General features: G+C 46.0%; 1 protein-coding gene across 8 annotated transcripts in view; it reads right to left on the bottom strand.

The window, feature by feature from the left end:
* SNX31 (sorting nexin 31) overlaps positions 1–12,685 on the bottom strand; it is a 68,523-nt gene that overhangs the window by 26,308 nt on the left and 29,530 nt on the right. For 6 of the 8 annotated variants that reach the window (XM_082364398.1, XM_082364392.1, XM_082364393.1 and 3 more), the window contains 4 exons: positions 11,798–11,908; positions 7,399–7,489; positions 6,349–6,436; positions 3,043–3,112 (listed from right to left, as the gene is read on the bottom strand). In XM_082364398.1, coding sequence (XP_082220524.1) covers positions 3,043–3,112; positions 6,349–6,436; positions 7,399–7,489; positions 11,798–11,908 — 360 coding nt within the window. The remainder of the gene's footprint in view (positions 1–3,042; positions 3,113–6,348; positions 6,437–7,398; positions 7,490–11,797; positions 11,909–12,685) is intronic. The other 2 variants (XM_082364394.1, XM_082364396.1) reach the window with 2 other exon arrangements.

Raw genomic sequence — 12,685 nt, 5'->3', positions numbered from 1 at the left:
CCCCAGCTATAAGAGGAGGAGACACCATCGATACCTCTCTGGTTTACAACTCCTTAATGAAGACAGGTAAATATCATATTATGATGCTAGCAGTTCCTAATTCTCACTACTCTGTATCCCTGGAAACCATGCCACAGAAACAATATTAGAATTAGGTGATGCATTCTCAATGAAGGATGTGCTGGCAAATAAACCAGACACTAATAATGTATCATAACAGCAAGAATGGCACAGAGCCTCAGTAAGCATTTAAAACGGTAAATTATGTTCCAGCTCATGTAACAGGGGTGTAAGTACACTGAACATGGGTATACATGGATCAAAGTGGGATATGAAACGAGCTCAAAACTATATCCTAGCCATAAAAAATACCATAGTGAACATTAACTATTTAATAAGTGATATTTTGATTTGCCTTCTTAGAATTTAGAAGAGTTTCGTGGAAATCATTTACTAGATGGTCTTGGTCTCTTAAAAAATCACCTAAGGAGAAATGTGTATTAAGGTTGTGAGTCCTGTGACATTCTGGCTGCTGGGGTCTGCTGTGTCTCTTCAGTTATACACCCAGATTCTCTGCCCTGTGCTGAAAAAGCCAAGGCCCCTGTGTGGAGCTGGTGGTCTAGTGGGGGAGATATATACACAAATGATGCTCTATTTTGTCAAACTGATGATTCCGTTGATTTTACAGTACGATGGTCTTGTGTGACACTAAGAAAAAACACTGCCAATTGAATTATAACACAGTGCCATGTGGCAGTCCTGTGCAGTGCATGAACTGCTCATGCCAGTCTCTCCGGCTGGTAATTGTTTTCATTTCTTCTGAGACATGTGGCAATTTCTCTCACCTTCAGCAGCACTGCTCAGCCTGTGCTAGGCAGTCCTTTTGCTTAATCTTAGTATAAAATGGAGCAGTTTCCTCTCTCTGGGAACATAAAGCACCTGGTTGTTGCTTTGCGAGAAAATGTGAAACATGGAACTGTGGTCATTTCTTCAAAGATGAACATTTGCTTTTCCAGTATAAAAGGGAACCCTGCCACCCACTCTTTTCCTCTCTGTGTAAGCAATAACTCCCATTCCATGCAGAATCATACTTTATGAAGTAAGTTTAAATGACAATTAGACTCAACACATATGTCAACAACACACCTAATCCAACTAAAGGGAAAACAGTATGAACAGCTATGTATCAGTTAGCTATTGCTGCATAACAAACCACTCCAAAATGAAGACTTGCTTAAAATAATCCAATTAAAGCAATGTAATTGCTTAAAACAAAACCAGAAGTCACCTAAGGAAGTGTGTGCTTTTCCTCTTCTATGCTCTTTCGTAAACCAAAGCATCAAAATCCACCCTTTCACTTTTTTGCTACAACCAAAGTACTGCAGGAGGTTCTATCAGTGTTTCCTTGTCCCCTTGCAAAGCTCATTAAAAGTAATGTCTGACCTTACACTTCTCCCCTCTCTTCAATTCTACCTCCTTAGTTTATGAAAAGCCACAGAGTATAGCAGCTTAGAACCGCACTGCATAAAACCCACCTGCAAATGTGTTAAATCCCTTTTCTAAACCCTCCACATCTAAGCCTACTCAATCCTTTGTCAGCAAACGTTATTTTTTCTTTTTCTTAAAAATGCAGATGGTACCAACTGCCTGACAGAATTATTATGAAGCTTAAATGAAACAATGCATTTAAAACAGTTAGTACTGTGAGAGGCCCCCCAGGAGGCTTAATGCTAAGGTCATGCTGGGAATAGTTCTAGTTTCTGGAGATACAGCAGTGAACAAAACAAATTCCCAATTTCATGGAGAAATCATTCTAGCAGGGACAGAGATAGTAAACAAAATGTTATATATAGTGAAATGGTGGAAATGCTAAGGAGAAGATAAAGCAAGTACGTCAGGATGTGGGGCTTAGTCTGAGGGAATAGAAAACCGTGGGAGGGTTTGAACAGGCCAGGAGTTCGATCCACCATTCTGCTGCTTGAGAACAAACTGAGGGATAACCTCATGGAACACCTTAAAAGAAGTTTCCAAACCTCCCTCCCAGAACTAGCAAGCCAGGCCTGGGAAAGGATCAGGCCTCCGAAGATGCTGCCTCATGAGGGTGAAGAGTGGCGGGGAGCTGGGGAAGCAGGCGGGAGCTGAGATGGGGGTAACCAGTGGGGCATCACAGAGACAGCCTCTGCTGACCATGGCTGAGCAGAGCCTTCACCACGTTAAGTAGGGAAAGGAAAGGAGGCCAAACTCTAAATTTACTTTTCTGGAGACTGAGGGGCAGGGGTAAGGCAGGACTGACTACATAATTTGCAGGGCCTAGTACGAAATGAAAATGCAGGGTCCCTTGTTAAAAAATTAAGAATTTCAAGATGTGACAGCAGAGTATTCAACAAACCTGGGGCCGCCTGAGCACGGAGGGCAGGGGCCAGTGCCGCGCCACAGGCCACTTGCCCATGAGGCTGGCCCCGGGGGCAGGTACACTACTTGTTGGTTTAGGGAAAAAGAAGATTATGCTAAAGTGAGATGTGGGGACCACGCGTGACTTTAAATTAGCAGGGATATCCTTTCCGGGCTCATGTAAATTAGCCTAGGTGATGGAGCGTCAGCTGCCAATTCGGAGAGACTGTTAGAAAGGGGTAGAATTCTTTTCCCTCTAAACTCTACTTCTTTAAAAATATTTATCTATTTATCTATTTATATTCTATTTATTTAGTTACTGTGGTTAAAATATACATAACATTTATCATTCTAACCATCTATAGATATGCAATTCAGCGGCACTAAAAACACTGACAATGTTGTGTAACCATCACCACTCTCTATACCTAAAACTTTTTCATCATCCCTAGCAAAAATTCTGTACCCATTAAACAATAACTCCTCTCCTCCTCCCAGCCCTGTGTAACCTCTATTCTACTTTCTGTTTATATGAATTTGCCTCTTCTAGGTATGGAGGTAGAATTCTGAACTGCCACAGGTGTTCTGTAATGGTTTCAAACTCAAAAGGCCTATAGTATCTGGTGTCTAATAGCTCTTGGTTCACCTCACCTGCATGTAGATCAAATCTACAGCTGCTCTGCAGTCCATCAGCCTGGAGTCGAGGGACGGGTCCAGGTACCTGCGTGATTCAGGAGCGTTCAGTTAACTCATGACACGGCTAATGGGCACACCTGGGAGGGCATGCTCTCTGAAGTGGTGGTCCTCGACGCCTTGAACCAAGGCCCCCTCTTCTAGCAAAGCCACAAGCCTCTGCTTGCCTAGTCTTCACCTGTCCTTCCGCCTCTTCTGTTTCCTATTGTCTTTATATTGTAAGCTTACCTGGTGGGCTCTGAGAATAAAAATGCAAAAAAAAAAAAAAAAGCTTGAAGGGAATGGTGCACATCACCGTTCACACCCAGCCCCCCTCCTGGCCACCAAGTCTTCACGCCCTCTCCCCACCCGCAATTCCTGGCATAACGATCTGCCCTGTACCCACATCTATATCACTGCCCGGTACCCAGGCCACGTCATCTCTTGCCTGAGCTGCTCCCGTGACCTCCTCACCAGACTTTCTGCCTTGGATGTGTTCCCTCAGTCCCACACTCCACATTCTAACTGGAGTGGTCTTTCCCAAGTAACTTTTCAGACTCTCATAGTCCCAGGAGTTAGAGCATTTATCCTGTTTGCTCCCAAGACCCCAATGTCATTTCCGGTTCCATCTCTGACCTCTCTCCCCTCCCCCACACTCTACATTCCAACCCTGTTTTCTCTTCTCTCCCTCCACCCCGAAGACCACTCGCCTCATCAGCCTCCGTCCCGGCCTTATCCGCCTCTCCCACAAGCTTCATCCTCATGTCCCCTTCTCTGGTCTCTACTCCCCGAGTCTGTGTTAGCAACCCACCCACCCACTGTGCTTCCTCAGCACCCTGAGTTTATCCTGACTGCTGCTCTGATCAAGCTGATCTTGACACCAGGTGTGAAGACCCCTTAGATCAGGGCTGGGTCCTATTCAGACTTGCCTCTCTGGACAAAGGGACTTGCAAATAGCAGGGCCTCATGTCTGTCTAACAGCTCTAGAATTGCCAGGATGAAGTGAAGTTACAAGTACTGTGTGAGCCCAGTAGCAGGCTAAGAACCGACAGAGACCATCAGGAGAGGGTGCACCAGGGCTGGTCTATCACCAGTCTGAAGGCACAGGTGAGCAGAATCAGGGCACTCAGCAGTGGAGGGGGAGGAGACAGTGGGATCGGCATAGACCAGGAAAAAGATGAAAATGTTGCTTGAAGATCAGCTTCATTCTAGGGGCTGCTGAGGAGAAGCTGAAGTATTCCTCCCTGTATTCCACTTAGCTATTTCACCCCTTCTCCCCAGGTGCCCCGTGTGGCAGAGAATAGCAACTGTTGCACCAGAGTTGGAGAACTCCCGGACCCACCCCAGACTGGGGCCCTGCGAGGCCAGGGCAGGCACCCTCTGGTCTGGAAGGAACTATACCATCTTAGGAGAGATGCACCAGGGAATTCACAGACAGAGAAAAATCCCTAAAACTTGACTAGGTCTCACTGCGAGGCCTCACCTGCTGGGAATTCCACAGCTAGTGTTAGTCAAGCGAGCCTCCCTGCTCCAACCCAATAAGACCTCACTCTGGACAGAGGGCCAGGCACCTGCGGGATCCTTTCTCCAGGCTCTCCCCTTCCAGTGACCTCATCCTCAGCTCTAACAGCTGAAGTGGGACCTCCTTTCCTCCCAGTCCCCAGGAGCAAAGGTAATCTGCCCAGATCTGAGATACAGGCTGGTGATGGGGTAGACATTTTGTCTTGCACTTATGATCCAGAAGTTATCTATTTAATGAAGACATAGGCAAAGCCCAATTTCCAATTCAAGCTTCGAGGTGAGGGACAGAATCCTCATCTCTTCTTTGATCTCAAGTTCTCTGGAGAGTCCATGGACAAAACAGTCTAAGCCCCAGGGATTTGGGGGGTAGGGGTGGTTACTATTATCATCAATATAACAATAATAAACATGACCAAAATTTATTGAGCATATAGGATTACTCCATTTAACTCTCACTATAATCCTATGAGATAGACCCTATTATTATTATTTCCCATTTTACAGATAAAGAAACTGAGGCTTAGAGAGCTTGAATAACTTGACTAAAGTTCAGCTTAACCCTGCGATTCACATACTCAGATCCTAGGAACAACTATGCTTAGCCACCTGTTATTATGGGCAGCTTCCAGAAGAATAACTACTCTCTAAACTCTCAGACAGAACTGCATCCTTTTCCCCTTCTCAGGGCTCCATGCCACAGGTTTTGACCGTTTCTCAGAATACTTTTGAATAGCAGTATATGAACTTCTAGCCCTGCTGGGAAACTTCTTCCAAAATTCAAAGGCACAGCCTGGAGCTCTAGCAAGGCATCACAAGGTCAAGATATCTACTATTCCTCGATGTCAAAATGCCTTTCTTTGAAAACTTCTGTGTTTAGATTACAGATTAACTGGGCTGGGCGAGAGTGAGCCAAAGAAGCAATCCAATACAGCCACAGTAATAAACATTGGGAATTACAGATTAATTCCCCCATTCCCCCATTGTTATTTTGTTTGTTCTTCAGAGGACCCCTTGTTTCTGGGAGAAATAAAAGTATTTTCTGCAAAAATACTGCAGATTTTTTTCCTAGATTGTGTCCTATCAATCTAGGAAAATATGTCTGGCTCTAGTAAATAAGCATGTATTGTTGGAACCCTTTAGGAATATAAGTCAAATACGTAGAGTTCAAATTCACTGTGGGGGAATTCCCTGGGGGTCCAGTGGTTAGACTCTGCACTTTCACCGCTGAGGGGGGGGTGGGTTCAATCCTTGATCGGGGAACTAGGATCCCGCAAGCTGTGCAGCACGGCAAAAAACAAAAATCACTGCGAATCGGCTGAGTCTGCTCTTTGCCTTCAGGGAATACCACAGTTCAACAGATAAATCAGACTTGCTTGTAATCATCAACAAAGTCCTTCAATTAAATACAGTCAGTCATCTATTCCAAAGCAAACACACGACCTATAATTCCTCACCATTACCTGCTTCAATCCCCAGCCCCACCACCCCCAGCCTTACCTTCATGGCTGCCATCCTCATGATAATATCCCTCAAGTTTTTAACTTGAGACCAGTGAAAGTCATCCTCAACGTCCTATTCTTTAGGGCAAGTGTTCTGGTTCATTCCCTCCTTTCTCTCCTTCATTGCTTTCCTGGACCTTCCCCAAGCTCCTGAGCTCCCTGGAGCTGTCAGACTGTGAGCTGGATGTGGGAGATTCTGACAAGCTCTGATCTGCAAAGCTAAGATATTCTGAGATACCTTCTGTCACAGTAAGTGCTTACTCACCACTTCCTGAGTCCAACCTGGAAGTTTTCCACTTCAGAACTGCAAAGGCTAACATAAGGGAGTTCAAAGTCCACCAATTTTTTAATGACTAGAGAAAGGGAAAAGAGTCTTATTGGTTGAAACAGCACAGATAGTTTTCATACAGTGCAGTGCTTTAAAATGATAAAATAGAGCATTACTATTGGAAGAATAATAATACTGTCTTGCATTTATATGTAATTTTTAACTTTCTGAAGTTCATTTAAAAAATAAGTAGCATGTGATCCTCATAAAAGACCAATGGCTTAAGTAGGGGACATTTTCACTGTGATACAGATGAAGAAACTGGGGTCCAGAGAGGTCCAGTGCCTTCACCAGCACACCACAGCTCCTGGTGGCCAAGCAAACTTCCACCTCCAAATCACCTCCCCACAGCTTCTGAGGACATATGTAAACTACTCGGAGACAACTGATACCATCTCACAACAAAAAAAGTTGTAATATCTAGAAATGCACTGTAGAGAAAAGCAAAAGCTATATGAAACAATGTCATTGGTCACTATCTCACTGCATGTATATTTTTTAAAGAACCTAAGAACTTATTTACATCATCCACATTTCATAGCAAATATTCCTTAACAAGGAGATATTCCTTAACAAGGTCTGATGGGATCGGCTGATGCCCTGAGTCCAGCACTCCATCCACAAGGGGGTTGTGGCGTGGCTGGAGACCAGCCCCCAGGGTGCAGGGATAAAGGTGCACCAGACAGCAGCGCTGGGACTCAGGAGGCACAAGAGGAAGTGTGGTTACTGGAGAGAACTGATGTCTTGCTCCTGACCACGCTGCCTCTCTGGAGCTGCTCACTCCCAGCTCACCTTGAACAAATGCACAGCCCCCCCATCCCCAAATGTCCGGTTCAGGGGCCGAGAGTCGTAGTAGAGACCACACACTAGGGCGTTCCCCTGGGGGGGTGACTGGCCCCTCAGCTGCAACCCCGCATCTCCTGGCTGAGTGCCTGCCCACACCTGCCCACTCCGTCTCAGGCTGCCTGCATTTCCTTCTTTCCTTACCAGACAGCTTGCCCTCTTTGTAAGACCGAATGAGAAATAGTCCAAAGTATCCCAGCAGCTCCTGACACAGTCCAATTTTGCGTGATACCACCTTTAACCAAAGATGAGAAAGAGGAAGGAAAAGTTAGGAGTGTCCGCCTGTAAATATCAATAAAAAGAGCTTTAAGGGGCCAACAGATATTAAGAGGAATCTTTCCCGAATCTAAAAATGGTATATACTCATTTTAGAAAATTTAGAAATTTTTAAAAATTACAGTGAAAAGAATAAAAATCAGTCCCCCCAACAATGGACATGAACCGGCCCCAGCTGAGACTGGTTTGTCCCATCTGGGATGAGGACTCGTTTCCCAGATCGGTTTGGCCTCTATTGTCCACTGGAGGGCAGTAGCCATTCTCCAGGATCATCAGCCCTTCTGTAATACCTGCCCCTGGGGCCCACACTCCAATTTACCTTCCCTGGGGGCTGGATTACCAGATATTGGGAAAAGGGATGTTCCCCACCATTGGCTGGCATATACAAGTATACAGGCTAATGTCCGCCTATGACACTCCAGGCCTGCTTCTCTCTGATGTCTGCTGGGATGCTCAAGTCTAATTTATGTGGCTTTTGCTCAGCGAAACCTCAGATCCCGGGCACAGGCTGCCCTCATTTCATATTCCTCTTTGACCTTTACCTCAAACAGCTTTCATTTCAACACCAGTGATTTCGTTTTTACCAACTGGTCATGAGGCTGTAACCTCGAAACATTTCACATCCATTCACCCTCCCTTAGTAGGAACATTCATGCTTCCACAGACTCTTTCCCTCTTCACTCGGCCAGCCCACCCCCTCTTTAAGGCTGGGTTGCTGGGTGATTTCTTTGCATGCCTAGTCTGAATTCGCTAGATCACCTCTGCAACCCTCTGTGCAAGGGTCCATCTGTATGGCTCTGTGCGTAAGCTGACCCTTTGACCATGGCTCCAAGTTCTCAAGGTGGCAGCTGTACCAGGCTCAAAGGGGTACTTTCTTGTCAGAGGTCTATAAATTACCTTAGGAGACGGTCTGATTAGGTGGATGGTATGAGTAGATGTTCTCAGTATAGCTCTGAAAACAAAGAAGAGCCTGGGAACTTTTCACAACTTCTACTCAATGTTTATCCCCATTCTCCTTCTTTCTACCTTACCCTCTTCCCCATGCCCTTGCAAAACAAAAACAAAAACAAAACAAAGCAAAACCCTGAACCAAAACATAGGGCACCTCTGTGTGTGTGGGGCTGAGTATGCACCAGTGATAACAGATTACAAAGTCATCTTCTCCTAGAGTAAATATGAACCCATGCCCACTCAAATTAGATTTCTCTCTTCTCTGACTCATTCAGTGAAAACAGCAAGCTTACATGCCAAGGAAGACAGAGGAGTGGGAACGGAGACACTTTCTATAATTTATAAAGACATAAATAGAGACACCTTTCGAGGAGGAGAAAGCAGCACAAAAAGAGACACAATAGTATTTCCTTCTTAGCAAATGTTAATGATGCTTCAAAACACAAACACCACCAATAAAACTACATTAGCACAAATGCATAGAAAGCAAAAAAGAGATTTTAGTTTGTTGCTGGTCCTTAAAGAGCCCATCAGGATGGCTGGAGAAGCAAAGTGAGCGTGGTGACAAGTATGCTTGAGAAGATACGGACAATAATTTTTAATTACAAAATGTACGTTACATTTTTATGTCAGCTAGAGAATTTCCCAGCCCCTGGAAGAGAATTCACATCTGTGCCTGGCCAATACAGGCCTTTACCTTATACAGAAACGCCTTTACTTCATTTTACCTCCAGTGTTAATGATGTCCATGCTATGGATTTGAATTTCTCACGAGCCAATGTGATGGAAGAGGGGAAGTACATTTTTCTGAGGTTAATATACCTCATTCAACTTCTGCTATCAGTTACAAGGGGAACTGGACAAAACAAGTTGCACTGTGGAAACCTAGACTTACTGCCCTACTCAATACTTATTCAGCACTCCCTCTAACATCAATACTAATAATGATAAAGAACCGTACTCAGCACTGCTGACGGATCGTGAGCTATTGCTATAATTACTTAGACATCATTTCAAAAAATTAAATAACTTACCCAAACTCACATGTGGCAGCTCTGTAATTTGAATCTGGGACTTGTCCTAAGCCCAGCAGATAGGAGACCCCACACTCCCACCAGCAGCCAACTTCAGCTACAGTTATGTCTAGTTTGGCCAGCGAGCCCAGTGTGTATAAAACATGTCAATAATGGTGTCCTTGGGCAGGGCAGCTGCTCTCCGGTTCTGTGTAGGCCCAACCATTTCCAAATGAGCTTATATCCTACAGCTGCACCCCTGACTTACCTGCCTGGCCACAGAGTACCTGAGTTTGTGGTCCCTACCCTCACTATTTCTGTCTTCTCCTCTTTCTATTACGTGTCTGTCTCCCACTTTGTAAGTCCTGGGAGGGCAATTTAGGGAACTGTGTTTTGTGTTTTGGGGTCTCTTGGTATAAATCCACTCAAGTGTTAAGCATCAAGGGCCCTTGATAATTTCTAGAAAGATCATTCTAGAAATCAGTACAGATTAGCAAGATTGGAAGCAGGGAGATTAGTTTGGGAGCTGCTAGGGGCATGGGGATGAAGGGGAGGAAATTGAGAGGGGGATGAATAGGAGAGAGACTTGGGATGTAGTGTCAGTAGGATTTGGGGGAGTGAAGGAGGAGGACCCAGGGTAACTTCTCAACGGATGGCCTCAGCAACCAGGTCACAATCCAGGAGCCAAGAAAAGGGTGCATGTAGTGACTTTAGTAGGAAGAAAGGTGCAAAATAATCATTCTTGAGCAGAGCAAGATCTAGAGAAGGAGTATTTCCTAATCTGAGGACTCAGCCAGGAGGGCATAGGTGGGCTCAAATCTCCAGGCTGGGAAGGGGAGCCATGATGCAGAGGAGGGTCCCACAGTCTCAGGTAGAGGCAGGCTCAAGAGCTGGGAGCCCAGCAGGCAGCACCTTCGGTCATCGGCTCAGAAGGTGGCAGACACCAGGACCCCAGCACAAGAAATTTCCGTCCTTGGAAAGGTCCTAGAAACTTTCCGACTTCCTCCTGTTTATAACTTCTTATTCTCCCTTGAATATTTCTCTGGAGGATTAGAATTTGTGAAAGAATTTCGATCTAAATGGAACCGGAGGATATAAGATGGAAAGCCCCACAAGTGTGCCACAGGAAGACAAGACGTAAGGACTGAGAGGCTGATTTCCCGTAAATGCCTAATTCACAGAAAACAGATAATATTGGAATTTTCTTAAATGATAGGGAGTTAGTCCGGGGCTGCCTCATATCAGCCTTGGGAAATTTTGCTCATGGTTTCTAGAGACCCAAACAAGATAATGACCCAGGTCAGGTTGGTCTCACAAAATAAGTGGAATTGAGCTTTGTTTGTGTGACCGGACTGGTTTTGTCTGCTGGGGGAATTTTCAAATCTGGTCTCCGTTTGTTTTGATTTTAGTAGACTCTAACTGAACTCTCCCCTCTTTACATTCCTGGCTCATAAATAAAGCCTCCCCCAAACCCTCAGCAGACATGCCGGCAGCCTTTCCAGCTTTCATGTCCCCAGCTGCAATTCCTCTGCTATTCCTGAATACACTCATCTTCTTGACAATTTTGAACTACCTCATTTTACCTTTTTATTTAAGTTGACAAACTAAAACCCTCCAAAGGCAAGGGACCTGGGAGCTGGCCCTAGAGCAGTGTGTGGGTGTGAGAAGACAGAGTCCTCTCTGAAGCCCAGCTCGAGGAAGGAAGGGCCTCAGGGACAGAGCTGGTAATGGCTGCATCTGCAGAAGGAAGGATGCTTTCTGGGTCTCGTCCTCTGAGTCCTCAGAGAACCGACCAGAACTCAGTTCTGGCCCTGTGGACCCAGAATTAGAAGTGCTGGGCATTGGTTTCAGGGGTTTTCCCCTGCGAGGGAGGAGGGACCACTCTTTCTGGCTTTGACAACCCCACTGTCACTCTCTGCCAGAAGCTGTCACCAGCCCACCTGGGTAGTCTCATCTGGGCTCCACCCTCCTTCCTGCTCCTAAGTAGGGACATCCTATAATAAAGCACTTGGCATATTTGCAGGGCACATCCCTGGCTGAGTTCCAGAGAACCAACAGCAGCCTTCGCAAGGACCTGGAAAGTTGATGCCCACAGAGGGGGAAAAAAAACAGACACTGGGGATTGGCTGTAGCTGAGATTCCTCCAACAGTCTGTCAGAAAAAGCCAGCATCTCTACAGATAAGTCATTCAGAGTAAAATGATAGGCAGGAAGCTTCTGGAAGGTAACCGTATCCTAGTCCCTGCCTTCAAACAGAATGATTCCTAAATTCAGTTCTGGGGCTGGAATTTGGATAGAATTTACCTCTAGGACTCTTTCGGCAGTATCTGATGTTAGAATTTCGACTTTAATGCTCCTTCCATCGGGCAGAAATATATCCAGAGACGCTTTCTTGGTAGTGATACTAAATGTGTCCTATAAGCAAAAGGAAGCACAATAAGCTTTGGCGCCCTTCCGTGGGGCACATCGACGCAGGAGACAGTCATCTTCCTCTCTGTGGGCCCTTGGGGCATACAGTATCCAAAGCAAATGAAAGCCAAGTGCAGAGATTTGGGGGACTGGTTTTGGGGGTGGGGTAGGGGTGAGGAGAGGGTGGAGAGGAGCCCAGGCAAAGCAATGACATGCAGCTTGAATAATTTCCAAATAAACAAGGCATCCGTCTTAGGAAAAAAGCTTTTGAGAAAATCATCCACGTGACTCTTGGTCATCCCAGATTTTAACTCTCATACTGAATATTGCCAGACATCCCTAAAAGTTCGTAATATGCGCTAATTTATGGTTCTGCTGCAGCAAAACTCTGAAGCCGCAAACTCTGAGGCCTGTGCGGGGATCCGGTCTCTATCTGGTGAATGGGTACCCAGCTAAGGGGCCAACACCCCAGCTCAGCAGAGCCCTGCCTGCACTTTTGCATTCTGGCCTTCTGTGAGGGGATGCGTGTGTGCCAGAGGGGACTGCGAGTCCGGGCACCTGTGAACCTCTCGGATGGAGCATTCTAGTATGTCAGAGACATGCTAGAGACAGGGGAAGCCGGTCCGAGTTCAGGAAAGCGTGAGGCTGAGGTTGGCACTCAGTTACCGTAGAGAGAGTGACCCTGGCGGGGAGGCAGGGCCAGCGGCTGCCCACACGGGCCTCCAGGGCAGCTGCATCTGGCGGGGGGGTGGGGGGGAGCTGTTCTCAGTGCCTCTGAAGGGG

This window comes from Balaenoptera borealis (genome assembly GCF_965194805.1).
Source record: "Balaenoptera borealis genome assembly, chromosome: 17".
Lineage (NCBI taxonomy): Eukaryota > Metazoa > Chordata > Mammalia > Artiodactyla > Balaenopteridae > Balaenoptera > Balaenoptera borealis.
The sequence above is the reverse complement of the archived record's forward strand: the minus strand, read 5'-3'. Positions and strand labels throughout refer to the sequence as shown.